The 19,001-nt window shown below is 50.0% G+C and overlaps 1 protein-coding gene across 2 annotated transcripts in view; it reads left to right on the top strand.

Moving 5' to 3' along the window:
• Positions 1-19,001, top strand: part of Cdyl2 (chromodomain Y like 2) — a 273,199-nt gene that overhangs the window by 221,027 nt on the left and 33,171 nt on the right. For both annotated transcript variants that reach the window (XM_033757875.1, XM_033757876.1), the window contains one exon: positions 4,723-5,326. In XM_033757875.1, coding sequence (XP_033613766.1) covers positions 4,723-5,326 — 604 coding nt within the window. The remainder of the gene's footprint in view (positions 1-4,722; positions 5,327-19,001) is intronic.

The following is a 19,001-nucleotide window of genomic DNA, read 5'->3' as shown; positions in this document are numbered from 1 at the left end:
GAATTCACTCTTTTGCTATTCACTATCATCACAACCCTCATTGTTCCGTCTCTGCCCTCCCCCAGTATACAGGCCTTATGAGTCCTAGCCTTCCCCCCTTTCACTTGGGTCTGTTTAAATTGATCCTTCTTCAGGCAGCCTTGTGTCCATCACCATTCCTCCTCTTCCCTTTCATTCACTCTCCATATTCCTTATCACATGTCTCCTCGTGCTTACCCTTCTAAGACTCTGATGCCCCGTGCTCTGTTGGTTTCCTGCTGCACACCCCAGCCTTCTGTGTCAGTGCTTATTTCATACTTGTTGAGCCAGGCGTGGGGGTCCATATCTGTAATCCCAGGTGACCAAGGAGACTGAGGCAGGAGTTTGAGGCTCCGTCTCCAAATAAAAATGAGGCTGGGGTGTAGCTCAGTGCCAAGCCTTAGTTTAATGCTTAGAACCAAAATGAATAAAGAAGTAGTTTTAAAAGCTCCAAGAGTGTAGCCCAGTGGTAGGGCACTTGCCTAGCATGTGCAAGGTCCTATATCTGTTCCCAAGCACCACAGACACAAAGAGAAATACTCATTGAATGAATGGTTTCTTGAAGCTATTTCTTTCTTCAATACCTGTCCTGTATGTTGCTGATCCACCCTGATGGCACTTCACCGGATGCTCCTTTGTTTTGATGGCTTTCCACTGGTGAAGTAGGACCAGGTATCTAGGAATTCAAGCTACGGTGTTGGGAGAACTTGGGTTCAAATCTTGATTGACCATCTCCTGCGTGGTCAAGGGAACATTATCCCCCTTCCCTGAGCCTCAAGTTTCCTTATTTGTCAGATGGCGAGAATAACGCCCAGCTAAAAGACTGGGCACAAAGATGAAATAGAATACCTTGTAAGGCTTAATAGTTTCTGGAAGTTAGGGTGTACCAATCGTTGTTTCTGACAAGACAGCCATCCCATGTCACTGTGGCACTGGTAATAATTGTATCAGAACTCCCAGCCCCCATCTGCAGCAGAATGGTCTCACGTTAGCTGGGACACAGAGAGAAAATGTTAATTAATGATTTGGTTGAACTCTAAGGAATAGTTCAGCGTCTCAGAATGCTTATCTTTGACTAAAGAAGCCACGGCGGGGGGGGGGGGTTGCAGGCAAGCTGGATTTTCATATATCCTTGTGTTCATTAGGATGGGCAAGGGAAGGAAATTAGCGTTGCTTGCTTTCAGGAGGACTGGGCTTCAAGGACGCACACACAGCCTGTGCAGGTGAGGGGCCTGCATCTGAGGCAGAACTGCCAGGAGCAGGGGCCACTTCTCTGCTGTCCGAGGTGTGAAGGAGGAGTTAGGAGGCAGGGAGCAGGTCGGGAGCTTCAGGAGAAGAGAGACTCCCCAGTTGGGGAGTGTTGTGGTGGTACCGAATTAGAATCCAGGCTCGGTTGAAGCTACTCCTAAGGGGAGGAAAAGGGGGTCAGAAAATCAACACAAGAATGTGACGAAGGAGATCGAGGTCCGGAGAGGGTGGGGACAAAGCAGGGTGGAATATTTGGGGTGAATTGTCTTCTGAGTTCCTTGCGGGCGTTTTGGTCTTTCAGAAAAAGGGATCGTTTTTCCAAATCTGAAAATAACTTTTTGTTTGTTCGTTTTAAACATCGGGTGAAGTAACATACATAAGAGCACTGTCGCCATCTGGTTTCCTGTGTGTCAGAGCAGTCTGTGCCTCTCTTCAGTGTGATTTGGGGTGCTCGATATGCATTTCCCATTTCTTAATCTTCTCGGTTCTCCTGAATCCCTTTGGTGGTTGTTTTTATTAAGCATATTTTATAGATGGGGATACCGAGTTCCAGAGGGTTGGATGAGTTGCCCAGAGTCATAGGAATAGAAGCTGCCAGAGCTGACAGTTGTTTTCTGGGAACAGCGGGCTACTAGGGAGGATCCTGTTCATGTGTTCTTATTTGGTGCTAGGTAAAGTATCCGGGGGCTCTGTGGGTGGGACCACACATGGAAGCACTGGCCTTTTGTCCTCCATAAAGCAACCTGTGATGCTGCGATGGAAACCTCTGGTAACTTGGAAGGAACAAATTAATTTCTCCTTCCAGATTGGCACCAAACTGCTGTGTAGATCCTGAGGACCACCCCCTCCAGCTTCTCCAGCAGCCCTGCAGTACACAAGCACCTTCCATGCATAGGAGGGCTTATCTGAGCGGGTGGGCTCTCTTCTCCCCAGCGAGGAGTGGACTGTCCTAAGAGGACACATTGTGCCGGTGGGGGAACATTCTGTCTTTAGACACCAGCAAGGTTTGTGGTCATAGGAAGCTATGCAAGGTTTCGTGACCTTTACTGTGGAATGTGAAAACACGTATTTGTATATTCTGTACAAGCACCCTATGAAGTAGGCGTGTTACTTCCTCTTTGCTAGATGAGTCATCTGAGGGCCAGAGTTTTAGAAACTTGCCCCAGAACATAAGATAAGGCTTAAACAGCAGATTTAAACCAATAGTCTTGCTCTAAAGTGCTCCAATGTTACACTTAGTTCATTCAGGAGCCCACCTTTCTATCTGTCCTTTCATCCATCACCCATCCATCCATCCTCTCACTCACTACATGATTCATCTGTTCATCCATCCATCCATCCACCTATTCACCCACCTTTCCATCTATCCGCCACGCATCCACCCACCCACGCATACTCCCACCCATCGTGTGGCTGTCTGTCTAACATGGTTCTCTGCTTCATCTCCGAGAGAGAGTCCCCCACCCTGAGAGTTGACCCTGTGCTTTGTAGAGCTGGAGACCTCCATGGCAACACACATCTGTTAGCTCCCGAGAAATACCTGGCCTTGCTGCTGACGCTCCAGGTTGGGGTCCTCTGAGTGTGCATTTTCCTCCCTCTGCAAACCTGCAGAACATAACCCCCTACAATGTCCTCACTGTCAATGGAGTGTCAAGCTCCCACCGAAACACCGTTACAAACAATACATAGACCAGCTCCGTTCCCTGACCCACAGGTCAGAAGTTGGTATTTTTTAAAAAAGCTACTAAAGACTTGGTGTGATACATATAAAAGTTATGCAGTAAATCTGAAACAGATGCTCACAGAACATCTTGTAAAGGAATAGATTGTAGTAGACGTAGGCCAATTTAAATGGACATGAATTAGTTATGGAAACAAATTATCTCTGAGAGGTAGTATTACGAAGGGAATGTAGAGCCTAGCTATTTCCATACTTAATAATTACTATTGTTTCTTTTTTTTTCTTTCTTTCTTTTTTGGTACCAAGGCTCACACTCAAGGTCTGTGCTTGCAAAGTAGGCGGCAGCACCATTGGTTTAAATCCCCGGCCCTTCCATACTTATTAGTTATGAGGCAGTAAAAACTATTTAATTATTTTGCATAGCTTCTGTTGTTTTTAAACTGCTGGTGAGAAATCCCAGTTTAAGAAAATTCAAACATGTGAATCATAATGACTCTCATGTATCTACTCCTCATCTTCAACAAGTAGTGACTGAAGGGTACCCACTTTGCTTCTCCTGTTTTTCTCTTAGTAAACTTCAAAGCCAAGCTCTTCACTTGTTACTGAACTTCGCTGCATCAAAATTCCATTCTGTAAGAGTATCTTATACAGTCATTGAACCAGAACACACTTTCCAATAGCGTTGTTTACTTCATTGAAATTTAGTATTTTGGGATTAAAGCATTGGGAATTTCCCTCCATTTTTTTTTAATTTAAAAAAAGTCACATCTACAGCAAAGCAGAAATAATAATTTATGAACTAAAAAATCCTTCACCTAGATACCTCAGTTCCTAGCATTAGGACTGGCACTGACCTACGTGTGTTGGTTCATGGGACCAGAGCGCGCATCTCTTACCTTTAATGACACACCGACAGGAGCACATGGCTGTGGACCCAGACAACAGGTTCACATCCCATCTCCCCTGTGTCCTGGTCATGCATCGCAGGTCAGCTGCCTCAAGAGCTCTTCATGTGTAAGTGGGAAAATAAGAGTGAACGCCAGGGGCTTATGCAGGACACACAGTAGGCTCTCAGCGACGCTGCTGCCTCTCTTCCTCTCTCTCTCTGCCTTCTAGTTAGGCCGCTGTGTGGTTGCTGCATGGGGGAACTGGGCTCTCTCAATTCGGATCCTTTCTGGTCCCTCTGGGAGAGCTTTGTGGTGAGAGAGTCGGTGCGGTAAAGAGAATAGGTATGGGCTGAGAGTGGTTCATGCCCTCACTCTGCCCTTGTCAGCTTTGCAGTTTGGTTAAATTACCTAAGCCCTGTGAGATGGGGCGAGGAAACATACTTAACCCATTGAGTAGTTGTCAGGAGGTGAGAAGGGAGAGCCTGTGCCCACCTTTGGTCCGCGAAGTGTTAATGATCGTGGTGTTATAGATGGGGACAGACTAGCACAGAGCTGCCCCTGTAGGTGCTCCATAAATATTACTTACTAAAAGCGCACGCCACATTAGACTTTCGAAGTCTCAGTCCACTTTGCTGCCATGGGAAGGAAGGAAATCTCTGGAGAAAGCCTGTCGTGTGCTGCTGGGCACCCAGCCGGGAATGGGGTCAGAAGCCGTCACGGGACAGGCCTGTGAGCGGGACTCCGGCTCCCTCGGTGACGCCCTGACGTAAGGCGGACATGCGCAGTCCTGGGAGTGGGTGGGGCGGATCCCTGCCAGGGCTTGGTGGTGTCCTCGATGCCCGCAGCTGACTTCCCTCTCTCTTCTCTGATTCTTGTCTCCTACTTCAGGTCGAAAGGATTGTAGACAAGAGGAAGAACAAGAAGGGAAAATGGGAGTACCTCATCCGATGGAAAGGCTATGGGAGCGCGGAGGACACGTGGGAGCCCGAGCACCACCTCCTGCACTGTGAGGAGTTCATCGATGAGTTCAACGGGCTGCACCTGACCAAGGACAAGAGGGTCAGGTCGGGGAAGCAGGCGGGCACCTCCAAGCTCCTGCGTGACACCCGAAGCCCAGCTTCTTCGGTGGAGAAACTCCCCCACAGGCCCGCGGAGCCGGGAAAGAACAAAGGGACTTCGCACAAGCGGAAGCGAATCAACCCGCCCCTGTCCAAGCCCAGGAAGGGCTACTCAGGCAAACCTCCAGGGGCTGGTGACAGGGCTGCCAAGACTGTGTCCTACAGGACTACACCCAGCGGCCTGCAGATCATGCCCCTGAAAAAGGCCTCCAACGGCTTGGAGAACGGGGACGCCGGCTCTGAGAAGGATGAGAGGCCCTTTGGAAATGGGTCCCATCAGCCTGATGTGGATTTGACCGACCAGGTCGGAGAGCAGGACACCAGCAGTGGAGAATGCGACGGGCCCCACCCAGCACTGGTGGAGAACGGGCTTGGTCTGTGTCTTTTCTTTCTCTTGGGCTTGACTCTTGCGTGCCGGGTGGGGAGTCCTCACACCCCAAAACTGGGGTTTAAGTCCCCTGAGGGCCATGCACGTACCTTGCTTCCGTCTCAACAGGCCCCAGCAGGCTGGAGCCAGGAGTGGAGCCTCGGCCATGGTGGGCTCTTCCTTCTTAGACCTTCGCCAATCCAGTCCACAGCTGGAGTTTCTCTCCAGCGGTGTCACCAGGATGATTGGGCTCATTACTGCATTAGGTCCTATCTTAGTCCATGCAGGACTCTGTAACAAAAGAGCTTAGATTGGGTAATTTATAAACAGTAGCAATTTGTCCCTGTCTCCTGCAGCGACTGGGAAGCCCATGATCAGGTAACCAGCAGAGAGTGTAGGATGAGGGCCAGTGCCTCAGATGGTCCTGTCTAGCTGTGTCCTTCACTGGTGGAAGGGACAAGGCATCTCATTCTGCCTCTTTTATTTGGGAACTCGTTCTGGTCATGATCTAATGACTTCTAAAAAGCCCTATCTTTTGATGCTATTGCACTGGAAATTAGGATTCAACATGTGAGTTTGGGGGACTCCACCATCCAGACCCTAGCAGGAGTTAAACACTGCTCTGATGCAACCCTGTGCTAATTTTTTGGTTTGTATCTTCTTACTCGGTCCTGGAGGCCAGACGGCTTGAGTATATTGTGTTAGATTATGGAATTCCTCTTGCCTGCTGAGTCTCTGCAGATAAAATTAAGGAAGGGGAGGCAAACACCCAGGTAATTCAAACTCCCCAACCTAGCATTTCCTTAGTAGTCAAACTGTTCCTTAACTGAGTACCCTGTGGCTGACATCTCCATGCCAGTTACCTGTGCGCTCTCCTTCCAGGGACCCCTGTATGCCTGCCTGCTGCAGTTTCCTCTTTTGCTGTAAAGGGCCCGAGCCTTGAGGTGCCAGCAAGTCCGTCAAGGGCATGGACAGTCTGGGGGGCCAGCAGAGCAAGGCCATCAGATGTCCCAGAGAGAACCAGAGTGTGAGAGGATAGGGGTGTTGGGTGCGGGAGGCACAGCTGGATGGGTGAGGTGGTGGGGCAAACGCGCGCTGTGGTGATTTTGGGGTATGAGGTGTTGAGGGCCTGTTCCACAGGGGGAGCTTGCTGTCCCTGAGAATTCTTGCCAGGGAACCCGAGCAGTCACTCTGAGGTTCCTCTTTGTCCAGGGAAAGGAATTTCACCCGAACAGATTTATTCGGTTGCCTTGGCCTCAGCCTGACTCAAGTTTCTGTCTGGGGATCCCGGACGCCTGCGGAGGTGCCGGTGCCCATGAGCAGATGGAAGAGCTGTTTGTGTGGAGCAGCCATCTCTTGGGCAGAAGTGGGCTTGTGTAAATGTGGCCTGGCAAGAGCATCCTGTCTGATGCTCCCGTGGCAGCTGCTGGCAGTCTCGGAGTTCCCTGTCTTGGGAAGGGCAGTGAAGGAGCTGCCGAGGCTCCCTGGATGCCATGCACGGGTCTGGTGGGATCCCTAGCACCTGGCAGTAGGCTCCCCTGCCCTGCTCAGAGCATGGCTGCCCCCACAGTAGGGAGAAGCTCGAGGTAGGAATTTGCAGAGTGAGCTGTGGGAAGAGAAAAGGTGGCTTCCCATTTCCCATCCTATGCCGCCTCCAACCACACGTGCTGCATGCCTCACTGATGCGCCCGATCCACGGCCTGGTAATGGGGCCAGGTACCCCACCACTGGGGGAAGCAGGCGAGGCCAGTTGGGGAGGCCTGGGGTGGTCTGGCCAGCTCCAAACTGCTGTTCTGGTCCTCCCTCGTCCTGTCTGATATCCTGCGTCCTCTGTTCCATCGCGCCCAAGCCCAGAAGGAGAGGAGCAGACCTCCTGCCTGTGCTGTGCTCTGCTTTACCTGTCCCAAAAGGGCCTTTCTGCTCATTGGTGTCCCATGATCGTGCTGCCCTCCGTAAGCTCTTTCTTCAGGGAAAGACAGGTGTTCTCATATTTGACGTGTGGAAGGTCATGGGCAACCTGTGCAAAACGCAGAGCCCACAGCATCTGATCACTGGGCCTGGGGTAGGGCCTGGAAGCTGGACTTCTAATGGGGACTCCCGTGGAGACGTGCTGTATGGCAAGTGGGCGTGGTCCCGGAGTTTCACTCCGATTTAATTCCATTCGGCACTGACCTTTCAGGCACTTCCTCAGGATTAGTGCAGCACACTAGGTATTGGAAGAGAGCAATAAAAAGATAGGTAGGACTTTGCCCTCCGACACTTACGGTCTACTCTCGTGTGTATAGGAGTGGCTGCCTTTGTCTTTGTGAAGACACAGCCGGACTCCATGGGAGGAGTAACGTGCATGTGGTAGACGTGATCCACTCCCATCATACCAGCATTCTGTCTTCTGTCACCACTGGTAGTGATCCACGTCCCGTCCACTTCCGGCCTTTAACTCTGCACTTAGAACTGGCTTCTTATCTAGGACTGATGATCCTCACCAGAAAGAGAAGGGTAATGTCAAAGAGAGTAGTTTGGGGTTCTTGGACCCAAGACCCCAGACAGAGGAGTGTTGTAGTACTGGAACTTGTCCCCAAGGGTCAGAAGTGTCGTGAAACAAGAGGGCTCCATTCTGTTTTCCACTGATGAAGACAGCGTCTTTGCCCAGTGGCACCCTCAAAGTCCTCTGGCCCCTCCCTCAGCACCCCTTCCCTGACCTGGACCCCAGGACCCACTTCCCAGCAGCTGAGGGTGGGCCAGAGGTCTGGAGTGGCAGAGGAGGCTCCTCCTTGACTGGCAGAGGGGATGGTGCTCCTGGCTGGACTGTGGCATGTGCTTTGTGGGTGGGTTGTTGCTTTTTATATGGCTTGAACTTCTTCTGGTGAGTTAAGGTTTTGCATACAGAGCAGCAACTTACATAACAAACGTGTTACTCACTTATGCTGACTTCCCAGATCTGTGTTGCGGGAGCAAATGCTAAATCAGGGCTGCGCTGTGCTGCTTTGGTTTCTGACTTCACTGTCCCCAGCAGTGTTTGTAAATACACAGCGGCCTGGTGCCACTTGGTTCTGATTCTTCTACGGTAATGACCAGTGGCTTTGTGGCCCTGAGACCATCTGCCTGGGTATCCCTTGGGGAGCTTGTCACTGTGGGCTCCGCCCCGCTCAAATGAATTGGGAGCTCAGGGGGCAAGGTTAGAGTTATGCAGGCTGAATGCTGGATTTTAACGGCCACGGGTGGAGACAGCAGCCCGTAAGCGATGGCTCACAGATGTGTTTGTTGGTAGATCCAGAGTTACTCTGTGGGGTATAAGCTTGTTGGTGGGACTGTGAGTTGGCCTTCAAAACTTTAAAGCCCGATAGTTTCTCTTCCTCTCTGGTAGGCTTTCCACAAGGCCTCTCTCTTGTCTTGTCTTGTCTTCTCTTATCTTGTTTTGTTTTGTTTTGTTTTCCCACAAAACAGGATAAAACAGAGAGGTTTAATCTTTTTGGAAGAGCTGTTGGGTTAGGTGGCCTTCCTTTCTGGCGAGCAGAACTGCTCTGAGCTCTTTGCTGAACAGACAGGAGCATCCGTGCTGTTCAGATTCCTGTGCGCCTTGACCACAGGAACCCTCAGCCAGGACCCATTGTTTCTTTTCCAGCCTGTGGTGATTCCTAGCTTTCCCGCTTTCTCCAGGCCCCGGCATGAGCCCCACTGTGGCTCTGGGTCCACTTTCGATTTCTGAGAATCCTTTCTGGTGCGTCACGCGTGAGGATGGTCCTGTGTCTCCGGGCCTCACCACTCAGACGCTGCGTGATGCGGTGTTTGCAGAATTATTCCTACCCTTGAGGGAGCCAGCACACACGAACGTGCAACTTCTGCCCTTTTCTCCACGCTGATCTTTTACCATGATCCCGGCCTTCGCTCCTGGAATGTTTGTTTACCTCTTCCTGCTCACCCTTCCCACATGATCATCACTTTCCCTGTATTGATCACAGTGGAGAAGCCATGTTTTCAAAGTGCTGCAGCCCTGAGCACCAGCATAGGGAAGGCCCTGTGACTCTTGAGACCTCCAACATCTGGAAGGTAGAGCCTGTGTGGATGCCCCAGAGGGCAGTGGCCACAGCTGGTCCAGGGAACCTTCTTTGGGGACCACTGTCCTCGACTAACAAGCTCCAGGGTAGCTGAGGTGAGACTGCAGGTGGCCTCGCTGGGACGAGCTCGGATGCTTGTGTTCGTAATCGTGTGTTTGTATTTATAAAATCTTGTAAGTGGAAAGTTTGTGAGGTGAGAAGTTTCACGTTGGACGTTGTGAATACAGGAACTTCTTGAGATGGGACGTGGGAGTTTACAAAGCACATTTGGTGACCCTCATGGCAGTCCTCAAGGCAGCTGCTGCTCTCCTTATTTTACAGAGGTGGAGGCTGAGGTTACAATGCTTGGGTTGGGGCCAGGAGAGAGACCCAGGCAGTTTGACTCCAGAGCTGGCCTCAGAACTGTGGCCTAATTGACTTCTGGGCAGTAAAGAACAATTCCTAAGCTTCCCTAATGACTGACCAAAACATGTTCTGATGGGGGCGGGAAGGGCTGAGGGTTCGGATCCCTTTCCGCAGCACACTCAGTGTGTAATTAAGGAGGGATACCATCCTTCTCAGCCTGAGATGGCGAGACAGAGTCTATGATGTTCAATTTGAAAACCTGGGCAAAATGACCAATTTTCTAGAAAGGTGAGTTGTTTGAAAATTCCCAGAAGAATCCAGAAAGAATGTCCATAAGGCCCGATTGGTTTTATGGGCAAATGCAGATGTTCTAGAATGGCCTAAGGAGCTTTCTAGAGCAGGCCCCACCCTCTCCTGGATGCGCCCAACTCCTCCCTGGAGAGACCAGGCCAGGAGAGGAAGAGAAAGGAAGGGTCGGTATAGGTCCGCCTCACTCAAGAACACAGCTGTGAAAGTCCTGAGTAACCTTTCAGGGCTCGTTACAGTCCCCTCCGTACTTCCCCCAAACTGTGACTATTCTAGAAATTTCTCACTCCTTGCCCTGACTTTGACCCCATTTCACGACCTTTAAAATGATTTCTACTTCTCACTGGACTCATCTTGTCCTGGAAGAGGCTTAGGGGAAGTTGACTCAGGACAGCTCTGGGCATCACAGGCAGCGTCTCCAGCCCAGCCTGTGAATCCCAGGCCACAAGGAGCGTCCCTGTGGTGGCTCTGGCTGACACAGGTATCGGTGTCCCGGTGCACAGCTGTTCTTTTCACACACTTAGAGCACCTACTCTCAGTCCAGCAAACGCAGACCAGCCTTTTTGGTGTTCAGCAGGGGGTGATAGACCAGACCTATAACAACGAAATCCTCGCAGGGTTTTGTGTGTTGTCTTTCAAAATGTGGCAAGTAAGTAACTTTCAATAATGAATTAATTTAAAACCCTTTTATGTGATGCTCAGGCCCCATCCAACTTGGCCATTGTACCCCATGGAAGTTGCCAGACCAGGATGGAAAATCTGACTCTCCAACCAGGAGCAACCTGACCCCTGGCAAATCCAAAGGGAAATCAAGCCTCGCCAGTTGGTTCCCCAACCTTGGATTTGATCTGGCACTGAGAAGAGACTGATGGAATCTGACTGCTGTTGAGTTTTGGAAGTCAGCTAGGTGCTTTCTCTGCCAGCTCAAATGTTGTTTTCCTCACTGTTACCTCAGCAAAGCCCTAGGATCTGTTGCCATGTGGCTGTTCACAGTGGCAAGGCGAAAGTGGTGCAGTGGAGAGCATGGGGGTACACAGTGAGGGGGTACAGCATCTGTGGATGGTGCCAAGACAACAGTCAGAGCAGTTTACCAACTTGTACTTGAAGAGCTCCTTATGAACCCCTTCCCTACCCCACCTCCCAGCCAGCCGGTCTTCCTCCATGGCAGCCATGGCCGTGCTGCTGGTGGTGAGAGCCATTGTGGATACTGTTTATTGAGCTCTTACTGTAGCAGGCAAGCCTTGTTTTGGTGCTTGACCTACTTGATATCATCCAGTCATCAGTATAACAAGGACACCTGCCAATACCCTTACTACACATTATGTGTGATACATGCAGTACATATTATATCGCTACTAAAATATTTGTTGATTGAATGATGAACAGGAATAGTCCTCTATCTATCCATCCATCCATCCATATATCTATCTGTCCATCTATCTATCTGTCTGTCTATCCATCCATCACCCACCTGGGACTGTTCTTGGGTCAGGACATGTGGCTCTGCTGTCCTCTTTTAGCTCTCAGGAATTTACAGTGTGCAGGGACTTAACTGTTCCTCTCTTTGATGATAGCCAAGGCTGCCTGGCGAGGCAGTGCTCTTGCCAGCTTGTCCACTGCCAGGCTTCCTGATGCTTGACCAGGCACCATTGTTTCCATTTGAGTTTATCTGGAGGGACGTCTTCACACTCCTGTGTCTCTGTCCCTGGGGGCCGCTGGGGGGAGGGTGACTGTGGAGACATGGTGCCCCAGGTGGTCAGCAGCCCACTGTGCCACCTCAGATGAATTACTTAGTTTCTTCCGGCCCAGGTCCACATTGATGAAATGCAGATAATTACACCTCACAAAGTCGGGGTAGAGAATAAGTGAATTCATTTCTGTAAAGCCCACCATATGGTACACATTTGAAAATTGTTAACTGTTATTTCATTTCTCTCCTCAAATTTTCTATTAGATCTTCACATTTTCCTGTCATTTGTATTTTAGGGCAAGTTCCATATTGGCCATATTAATCTCTTGTCAGGTGTGTTAAACTGGTGGATACTCATCGAGTGACTCTTCTGTGGGGGAATGTTTAGACATCCCTCTGATGCCTTCTACTGTAATGGAGATTTGTGGAAGATACTGTGGCACCAAAGCCAGCTTAAGGGAAGGGGCTTTTTGCAGTAGGTGATACATACAGTGAATCCAGTACAGAAAGCAGAATGAGTGAGGAAGAAGGTGGGGATGGCTGGAGAAGGTGACAGGGTGTTCAGGGGCGTAGAGCCCAGGAACAGTATGCAGTGCCCATTAGATCACAAGGGATGTGGTCACCCACTCAGTTCTAGGCCACGCTTCCAGGAGCTGAGCCCTGGGGAATGCCCTGTGTGGTCAGGATGAGTCAAGAACCAGATTAAGGGACTCCCACATCTCTGGCTCCTCTGCCTGAAGCTCCCATCTCAGCCCACATGTGGGTAGTGGTCTGTGCTCCTCCTTCATGTCTGGCTGCAGCAGTGATGCCCGGGGAACCTTCCGTGGCTGCATGTGGAGATGGGTTTCCATTTTTATTCACACACGTGGAACTGTTTCTTCACTGATAGCTCAGACCTTAGCTTGTAATGCCCAGAGCCTGGCCATTGAGTGATCTCTGGCCCCTCACTTGATCATCAGCTCCAGGAATTCAGGGATGGTCCCTGAGTGTGCTCATAGTTGTCTCTAGAACACCAACAACACCAGGCATTCATCAGGTGCTTAGGAAATGTGGCAGGTGCCACACGAGGGTGTGATGGAATGAACACATGAAGGACACAAAGCAGGATGCTCTTTCTGCTTTCAGACTTGGGTCCTGGGGCTGGGTCTCATCCTGGTGTCTGTCAGAGATCCCATTCCCTGTCCCAGAGTCCCCTCCCTCCTTGAGTTGTCTTGTCCGCTTGGCTGGTGCTTTCCTGACATGGTAACTGTCATGGGAAGTCAGTGGTTTCTCAGGACTCCCGAAGACAGCTGAAAGTTCCCCTTTCCTTTGTCTTTTCTGCGGTCGTTTTTGCCATCTGCTGAGGACCCTCCTGTGCCGTCTGCGTATCCACGGTTGCGGCAGTGTCCAAGCCCCTCGTTGTGTGCCCTCCCCATGCAGGGTAGCTCCCATCCTCTTTAGCACTGCGCATTTCTGTCCGATGATACTCTTCACAGTTGGTGTCGTCCTTCGCTATAACAGAGAAAGATATCTGACTCATAATTTACGGCCAGCCTTGATGGCAATACAGGATGCAAGAGTGGTGGACTCCTTAAACAGAAGTCCCGAGTACAGCAGAGCTCAGAGTTCTTCTTTAAAGTGATTGTGAACCCCGGAGTCAGCCTGGTGGGAAAAAACTGCAAAGATCGAGCATGGCTCTGGAGACAGAGGGTCTGTGAATTCAGGTACAAACTCTGTCCTCAGTGAGTGATGAGGCAGACCTTTGAGCTTTTGACTTTCAGTGTTGGCCTCAGCAATATGGGACTAAGACTCCCGCTCAGAGAGCTGAGCCGTGTGTCCTGGCACCTTGTCTGGGATAATGATGTTTGTTTCTTCCTTCCTCAGCTACTGAGGAAGCTGCTTGTTTTGTAATGTGCTCTCTTAACACGAGGGTATTAATTTCATTCCATTATGTAAACCAGCAAGGTGAATTCAAGAAGCCCCACCTCTGGGCAGTGGACACCTGACTCACTTCTGTGACTTCCCTATAGTCATCAGTCTTGAGTTTCCCACCCGCCATCTTGGTGACAGTGTCATTGAGTTGGAGGCTCCTGTCCCCGAGTTTGTCCTTTGCCCTTCTGCCCTAGAGAACTCTAAGCTTCTTTCTTGATTCTCTCTCTCTTCTCTGTACTATCAGAGAGGGTTCTAAGTGGAGTCCTTAGAGTTCAAATAGAGTTTGAGCTCCTTAGAGTTCCCTTCGCTGACCTGGCTTCTCGCCGGTATCTCCTCCTGTCACTTGGAGGAGGGGAAGGATAAACCACTACAGGGAACCATATGTTGTGTGTGAGGCACCCCAAATACTCTGGGGCCCTCTGGAAGGAGATTAGGTAGAAGTGATGCCTTACCTGAGGCTCAAAGGATGCGAGAGCTTGGGCACGTGAAGATGTGTAGACGTGGGATCTGTAGTCCAGTAAAGATTTGTAGAAGAGCTATAACATCACCAGTACATGCCATTTGCACTGTCTTTATCAGACCTGTATTAAACACTGCTCTGAGTCCAACACTGCGTGTCCAGCCAGCAGGTCTCTGTGGACCTTATTCTGGGAATACAATGATGAATCTAAAAAAGATGCTTGAGGTCTTGGGAAGAAAAGAAATGACAAATAAAGTGACATTTTTCCTGTCAAAATATAGCATTTCCCAAGCCCTGGCTGTGAGCCCCGGTTTGAAATGCTGTCAATGTAGTAATTTACTTAATCCCAGCAGGTAGTGCCCATCATGCTCCCAACTTACAGGCATGGAAACTGAGGCAGATATGGGCGAATTCACAATCCGTGGCTGTCACAGGCTTCGGCCCTGGGTGGTGTAGGTCTAGACTCCTGCTCTTAATTGCTGTTCTGCTTCTTGAGGGAGCCCGGGTGCCAGTAAGAATGGTATCGTATTTGGCAACCTTTTATTTTAGCCCTTTGAGATAAATTTTCGCTACGATTCCATCAAACAGGCATTTACTTTGCACTCTCAATGTGCTGGGAAGGGAGGACATGGGGAGTTCTTCTGAAGAATTCAAAGCTAATTTAGGTGCTGAAGAGCAAATCTGAGGATGCTGAGAACTCAGAAAGGGCCGGGATCCACCCTGTGAGAGCCCCAGGAGACAGCTTGCAGGAGGAGGGCTGTTCAGGCACAAGTTCCCTGTGTGAAGGTGGGCGAGGGTGGCTGTGCTGGCCATTGGGATGGAAATCACAGTGTCTAAGAACCTCAGTCCTGAGCATCGGGGTGCTTCGGGGACAAGAATGGAAGGTGAGGCTCGAGAGCAGGGTGAGACCAGAAGGGGAAAATGACTTTTAAACAGGGCCACTTGTATTTTGAACACCTCGCAGGACATTTTGCTGTGTACCTGGAATCTGGCACAATAATGCATTTGGAGCTGGCCTGATGTTGGCGAGTTCTAACACAGGAAACATGATTTGACCTGTAGAAATAGTTCCTTTTAATCAGGTTACTTTGCATTTTGAATTCATGCTTTGCCCTGCTATTTAAGATATTTAGATGCCTGACAATAAACATCACAAGATGTATATAACACCACTCCCTGCACTTCTAAGCAATCTTGGAACCTTAACTTCTTTCTTGAAATTCAGAGTGCGTGGATTTGATCAGGCATAATTACAGCATGCCAGGTGACGACTAAGACTTCTTTCTTTCTTTCTTTTTTTTTTTTAAACATACCTGTGGTTCTGAGCTTTGTAGTTGCATTGTGCTTGGGGGTTCAGGGATGCCAAGTGTGGGGACAGTTAGGAGCTGGGTTGGTGACCAGCTGTGAGGTCACAGTGTACATCCAGGCATCCATACGGGGTGCACAGTGAGCTCTTTGCTGCACACCCTGAAGTCTCATGGCATGTGTGGGTGGAGCGGTCACAGGGTTTTCCATGTGCAACCACTTCCCTTCCCTCTCCAATGGCTGAGGCCTCCTGGCCCCATGCTGGTGAAGGAGGCGCTGCCCAGAGCTGGTGAATCTGATGCCAGCGTATCATTGCCCTGCCATGTGTTGACAGAGCCAGATCTTGACACCTTTGCAGTGCCCTCCTTCTCCCTCGCAGCACCCCGACAGCCTGCATGCTAGATGGGTCCCTTGAGGGTCAGCACGGCCCAGGAGGGCTCCTGCACAAGACTCGCGCTTGCTCTACTAAGCACTAGAGTTGCAAGTCCCTGGCCTGCATCCCCAGGGCGTGCGTCCCCTAGGGCAGGGGCTTTGCTCAGAGGGGGGGATGATGTGTCAGCTCTTTTGCTTATTGCACTGCCCCCCTCACCGGGGCCAGTCCCAGCTGGCCTTGGGTTGGTGCCTTCTCCTCCTTACAGATCGTGACTGCTGCCCAAGAAGGTTGTGGTGGGGGCGTGGAGGAGCATGCTTGGTGCTGGCATCTTTTTATGAGGCCAGCAGGAGACCCATTTCCGCATTCTGCTTTCCACTCTCACTCCCTTGGTCAGGAGGGAGGAACTTCTCTAGGTCCCCCAGTGCATGTGTGGTGTTTGATCATCCCACATATGAAGGTGTGCGCCCTTCTCTGTGTGGGCACCACTGGTTCTGAAGTCATAGGACTAATGACCATAGCCATGCCCTAAAGAAGCATCTGGGAGCTGGGCATTGGTGGTGCATACCTGTGATGCCAGCTGTCTGAGAGGCTGAGGCAGGAGAATCACAAGTCCAAGCCCAACTTGGGCAGCTTAATGACTTAGTAAGACCTTGTTTCAAAATAAAAATAAGCGACTGGGGATGGAGCTCAGTGCAAAGACCCTGGGTTCAATCCTCAGCATTTAAGAAAAAAAAAAGTTTCATCTGGGGGATGAGCAGGGATCCAGATTTTCAAGAAATGCTCGGTCAGGGTATATCAGGTTATGTAAGCTGTGGATCATTATCCAGCGCCAGTTGTGGGTGGCGGAAGTTAAATTCCACTTAGTTAAAATTAAGCGACGAATTTTAAAATCTCAGTCACCCCCGGCTTCTGTGCTGAACCATGCAACTGTTGCACATTTCCACCATTGCTGGGAAGTGCCCGCTCCTGAGAGCAGGTCCCTACCTGTCCTTGGCCAGGGGCAGGTGTGTCGCAGTGGGTAGGTGCCCAGGATGGGAGGCGGTGCAGGATGGGCTATAAGTGCAGGGTGCATGGACGGCCGCACATGAGGTCCGTGCTGCTCTGGGAGAATGGGGAGAATGTCGCACAGGAGTTGCTCTGGGCAAGGTGAGACTGACAGATGGGGAGGGAGGCGGGCGTCCCCCCAGGAAGGAGAATAGCTCTGGTCTTCCCGGCTTCCTCTGTGTCCTCATGGCTCCTGCTACACAAGGCGCTACTATTCTCTTCGCGAGGGAAGGAAAATTCACAGAACTCATACCACGCAGTGCTCTCGGGCATCTCCAAGAGGTGAGATCTCGCTCAGCTGTCGCGAGCCAGGTGTGACATGAGTATGAATTAGTCCTCGGGATGCAGGATCAACCTGCTCGCAGAAAGAACTTATTTTCACATGCCAGACAAATACAAAGCTCAGGAGGTGTGTGTGACTGACACTTCACGAGGCTAAGGCTTCCTGTGTGAGGGAGGCAAGTGCCGGGGATATTCCTGACGAATGTGGCCTGTGGTGTATCGCGCTTGCTCAACTTGGTTCCCCTGTTTGCTGGTTTGCTCATTAACTTCTGAACATTTCTCTGGGCTTGTGCTATCTTCTAGGTGCTGGCTTCATGGCTGCACACACAAAGGTGAGTAAGTCTCAGGCTTATGCCCAGTGCAACCAGTCTGATGGGATATCTGGGTCAGAGAGTCCCACAATACAGGGGCTGGGTGTAATGCACGAATTCTCTTTCTTGCTTTGAACAATGAAGGCTGGGCTCTCAGGAAGAAGAGCAGAACATTCGGGATGCCAGACCAGGGTTAGGCTTCAGAATCATGGTGCTCAGGTCCAACATGAAGCTTGAGGTCCCAGTGCTTGTGTGTGACCCCCTAACTGACACCTCCCTGCAGCGTGACTTGGGCTTCGCTTTTCTCATGTGTCAAGTGAGGAGAAGGACAGGATCTCACAGAGTTCTGATGCGGATTGAATGAGGTACCTGTGAGGATCCCAGTCAAACGAACTCTGAGTTTTCTATTGTAGTGAAAATTGAGAGAAACGACTCTGAGCAAGATGCCACAGCAACACTGGGGATCGGTTTGGGGTTGTCTGGGGGCAGGGTTACATTGCTCTGTGATCCTGAAAGAGCTGCCCTAGAATCCAAGGAAGGTTGTGTTAAATGTGGGGCCAGTGTGGATCATGGATCCCTCACTTGGGGATGGCATCCCTGGGTGATGCCTAAACTTTCCGTGCCTCCTCACTATCCAAGGGGATCTTGGTATTCCTCTGTGACTCGGTTTGACTGCTTTTGGTGGAGAACTTGGGCATGGATTCTGAGCCCTTCCAGGAATGGCTGTGTTCCAGAAAAATGATGTTGCTTGGTGAAAGTGCTCTGTGGTTCATCTGTGTTCTGTCCCATCCTCTGTTCTCCCTATGAACACCCCAGTCCTTTGCCCCTGACTCCCTAGACTGCTCCTCTAGCCCAGGGCAGCTTTCACTTTGTTGTCAGGTGCCAGGTTTCTCCGCATGTGTGTTAACCTGCACATGGACGCTATACACCTTGGCTCCGTGCTCCGACCCCCTCACTCCAGCATTTCTCTGTTGTTTGGGCAGCATTCCTCCCCTGATGTTAGCTGGGTTAGGATTCCTTTCTGCGCTTCTCCGTGTCTTTCTTCAGGAAATTCTCTGCATACTTTATTCTTTTGTTTAATCTGGTTATCTCTATCTTCTACTTAATAAATTTAACCTGTTTACAGGCCAACGTCATATTCTATATATTTAGGGTGTTTCTACTATTTTACTTTACATTTCCTTTTTATCATTCTCTTTCATGCCTTTCTTTTTCACTCCTGTCCCCTGATTCATTCTAGTTTCAATTGGATTGATACATTTTAAGTATCTCCTCCCTGTGGGCTGACTTGGAATCCAGATATAGATTATATTTAACATACATATGAGCTATGATTTTTTTCTAATAAATGTGAGGTCTTCCTATTGAATAGAGCAAGTAACCTCTCCTTGGCTTTAAAATGTCATTGAACATGTACCTTCATCTTATTATTATTTTATGTACCCAGTGTTGTTAAGCATCAAAGAAAATTATTTTTATAAACAGTAATTACACTTCCTGAAAAAATTTTACCTGCTTTGTTTCTTTTTCCCCTGTATCTTCTTCTCAATTTGCTTTAGTTTTCTTCTTTTGGAGTCTGTGGTAGGCAACCTGCTTAGTG

The sequence above is a fragment of the Fukomys damarensis genome, unplaced genomic scaffold (assembly GCF_012274545.1).
Source record: "Fukomys damarensis isolate Sample0158 unplaced genomic scaffold, DMR_v1.0_HiC HiC_scaffold_32, whole genome shotgun sequence".
Classification (NCBI taxonomy): domain Eukaryota; kingdom Metazoa; phylum Chordata; class Mammalia; order Rodentia; family Bathyergidae; genus Fukomys; species Fukomys damarensis.
This window is presented reverse-complemented; position numbering and strand designations above follow the sequence as displayed.